The sequence below is a fragment of the Sinocyclocheilus grahami genome, unplaced genomic scaffold, assembly GCF_001515645.1.
Source record: "Sinocyclocheilus grahami isolate Dianchi unplaced genomic scaffold, SAMN03320097.WGS_v1.1 scaffold507.1, whole genome shotgun sequence".
NCBI classification, from domain to species: Eukaryota; Metazoa; Chordata; class Actinopteri; order Cypriniformes; family Cyprinidae; genus Sinocyclocheilus; species Sinocyclocheilus grahami.
In genome coordinates, this window is record NW_015505686.1 from 601,370 (window position 1) to 605,281 (window position 3,912).

Below are 3,912 nucleotides of genomic sequence, written 5' to 3' on the forward strand. Positions count from 1 at the left end.
AAACTGTATATATATATATATATATATATATATATATATATATATATATATATATATATATATATATGTTTTTTTGTTTTGTTTTTGTTTTTTGCTGAAATGCGACCTTGAGAGCATCTCTGTGAGCATCTCTCCGGCCGCCTGTAAAGTGCAATTTCCTTGTGTGTAAACAGGAATATACTTAACTCTTCCTCCCTATTGGGACTCTGACAGTGATTTGTTGTCAAACACGCAGCAATCCAAACCACCTTCAAATGTGATTTTTACACAACAACATCAATCTTTACAATAACAAAGCCCAAGAGTCACGACACCATCCGCTATCTTCCTCTCCGAGCTCTGACAATCAGAGAGAAACGTTCCCAAACCATCCTGCCTTTGTCCTTCACCTCAGAAAGAACAAAACAACTTTAATTGCAGCAGAGGATCAAATAGCTACTTGAAAGGGGTTTAGTGGAGTGCCCTCAAGCGAGAGTTTACCGCCGCCATTAGCGTAACAGCAGAGCTCATTCACGAGCGTCCGTGTCGATGAACGAGCGCGCTATCGACGCCAGCTTTTGTGTGATCTTGCTCTTTTTCAGCTCTTCTTAGGGACAGGAAGGCACAAAGGCCGTTGCTCTAAAGTCACTCGTTTTTCAGGCTGGGAGCCTTTGCTAATAATCTTTAATTAGAGAGCTGTCAATCTCAGGTTAGCCTGCGCTAGCTTCAAGAAAAAGGTTCAAGCGCACTGTCCTTGCATTTAGAAAGAACAAGGATGTGTATCAGCTGGATAATAGCAAGTTCTCCTTTGAACTGCCAAGCCGTCTAAGCGTTGTACCACCTAGAAAAGTGTTAAGTTGAGTGTTATGGATTGCTTATGTGTGTGTGAGTGTAGAGCTGTGTGTTTCAAATGTGGTCGCAAAGTGACAACTGATTAGAAAGTGACATGAACGAAATGTGAAAGACTAAGACAAAAGGTAAAGTCACTTTTAAGATGCAATTACACTTACTTTTCCTTTTTTTTTTTTTTAAATCAGTTCTGTAATCTAATGTGCTGTCATGTTCAACCATGCTGTCTAACATTGTCACATCTCATTTCCTTGTGCTTTATTATATTTATTATTGGACTCAGATAACACAAGCAATGCTATACCGAAAAAGGTTTATTTCCATGTCATTTTTTTTTTTTACTATTTTTCTTCTAGATTATCATAGATTGTAATATATAATAATAATATAAAATATAATAATATTATATTATATAATATATAAATATATATTACAAATATAAACATGATAATCACATAATAATGTTACAACAATAATATCTATAATGTATTCATAATAATTCATATTTTAATGATGGAAATTTGGGTCTGAAACAATAATAAAATACAAATGAAATTTATACATATAAAAACATTGGAAAAATTAATAAATAAAGTAAATGAAGACATGGTCAAAGTTTTAAAATTTTGATTGTGACCTTCATATAACAAAAATAATAAATTAGGGGCAAAATGTTGTGGTGGAAATGTCGCCACTGATTAATATTTTTTCCTCTGTTTTTATAAATAATCATATTTTCTCAAATATTACAATTAATATTTTATTGATAATGATATAATACAACTATATAATTAATTCATAATAAGTAGTATTATTAGTAACATAATATTTCATAATTTATTTGTAATTAAATAATAAAATATGCATTCTAAATACAAAAAAACATAACTAGTATTAAAATAATAATCCATATTTATAAGGTATTTATGACAGTTAGTATTTTAATTATGGATTTATATATTTTAAAATTAATAGCTGGGTCTAGAACAAGAATCAAATAAAATAAATTAATATAGCATTAGGAAAGCAGAAAAAAAATAGGACATGTTTATAAATAGGAATAGGAATATTGTTAATTGGGAATAGCAATAGGAAATTTCCAAAGATTTAATGTGACCTTCATATAATAAAAAATTCCAGGACATAAAAGTGACCTGAAGAAATCTATAAACTGAAAGTTTTAAAACTATGTGCTGGTTACAAATCCCTTTTATAAATAATACAATTGTAAACACGCACACAAACGCTTCATTCAGAGAAGCTGCACACAAATGCATCTGTATATACGCACTAAAGGCACACACACATTACCATTCTAGCTGCTGAGAATACAATGGCACATCTTATCTTTTTTTGCTGGGACAATGAGCTTACAACAGCTACATCAGTAATTTCAGAGCATTGCAATTCTTCTCCAGATATCTCTGCCATATTTATCCTATTCTGTACCTACAGTGTTCGTAACTGCAAACTTGTTTGCCTTTCACCGAATGTGTATCAGACAGCATTTTGTTTCTTTTGCTGCATTCAAAGCCATCTCCCTTCAACAGTCATTGTAAATGCCTGTTCATGTAAATACAATGCTGTTCCATAGACACTGTAACCAAAAGCCTTGCAATGCCAGCAGTATTTATAACAAGAGCTGTACAGCAGGAGCTGTGTGTGCTTTGGGCAAAAGACAAAGAGTCAAAGTTTGTGCACTAACTAGAAGTATTATAGACAGTGTATTGCTTCACTGCAAAATGGAAATCAAGCAAAACAGGCTGTCGATCTACTGCAATAATTCCACATGATTAGAAAACAGTATTGACAGAAAAAAAAATTAAATAAAATAAAAACTCTTACCGTAAGAGTCATATGATTCTCCGCTGATACCATGGCTGTATTCATAATAATCATCTGAGCTGTGAAAAGAAATGAGAGACAGATATTTAGAACAGTCTTTATATATATTACAGGGTATACATGATTTTACATATACAGAAATCTAATTAAAAAATAATAATAATAATAATTAGATAGATAGATAGATAGATAGATAGATAGATAGATAGATAGATAGATAGATAGATAGATAGATAGATAGAATTTTATTTCTGTATTTCAGAAATCAGACATATATTCAGACCAATCCTATATAAAAAAAAATATGTGCATACAATTTAAATGCTATTCATTATAAATTCAAATTTTAATGATCCATTGTCCAAAAAATGAATAAAAAATCAGTTGCCACTGTATGTATTTGTATGTGCATTTATATACAGACAGAGGAAACAACAATTGGTTGTTACTGTTTACAGTGCGTGGAATGGTGCGCTGTGATTGGTTGAGCGGATATATCGCATTCTGCAGAAAAGGGAGACTGGCGTCTGTCGCGGTTTGGAAAAAAAGGGAGAAAACATGACAGAATAACTCTATGGATATCGCATTTTGCGTAAAATTTAAAATTTACTTTTCAATACCGACCAGATACAATACAGATTTTGGCGGAAACCTTCATACTTTCTTTTATATCAGCGTCCTTAATTTCCATAACTCCTGCTCTCAATTTCATAATAACTCCTTTCAGTGTTTCCCATTAATGTGGCAGTGCTCCACTGTGTAATCTGTCCCACTACAGTTTCATAATGAACAAAAATATTGTTACACTATTTACACTATTTACACTATTCTTAACAACATAAAAGGTCTCTAATGTTACGTTTTGTGCCATTGCCTTGGCGAAACATGTCAATCAAACAAAAAATTGAATAGTGATATGGTGTAGTGCACTTATCAAAATGCAAAAGGTTTGGATTTAATTACATTTAAAATCATTAATGATTTAAGAGTATTTAGTCTGTTGTGCTGCAAAGTTTCTAAACGAAGCACGGCACTGTGTTCATGTGAGCAGCTCATTATCCTCTGCTTTCAACAACTTGGTTAATCACACGATCATAGCTTCTCCCCACATTCCAATTATACTTTCAAAACTCCTCCCCTCATTCCAATCATATCATAACCCCTCCCCCATTCCAATTATGCCAACATCAACTCCTCTTCAATCAAGCACAATATTATAACCCCCCCCCCCCCCCTTAA

The 3,912-nt window shown here is 32.5% G+C and overlaps 1 protein-coding gene across 2 annotated transcripts in view; it reads right to left on the reverse strand.

The window, feature by feature from the left end:
• LOC107554584 (KH domain-containing, RNA-binding, signal transduction-associated protein 3-like) overlaps positions 1–3,912 on the reverse strand; it is a 153,138-nt gene that overhangs the window by 9,091 nt on the left and 140,135 nt on the right. For both annotated transcript variants that reach the window (XR_001605071.1, XM_016237149.1), the window contains exon 8: positions 2,674–2,732. Coding sequence is in view for 1 of the 2 variants with exons in the window: in XM_016237149.1 (XP_016092635.1) it covers positions 2,674–2,732 (59 nt within the window). In the remaining variant the exon portion in view is untranslated. The remainder of the gene's footprint in view (positions 1–2,673; positions 2,733–3,912) is intronic.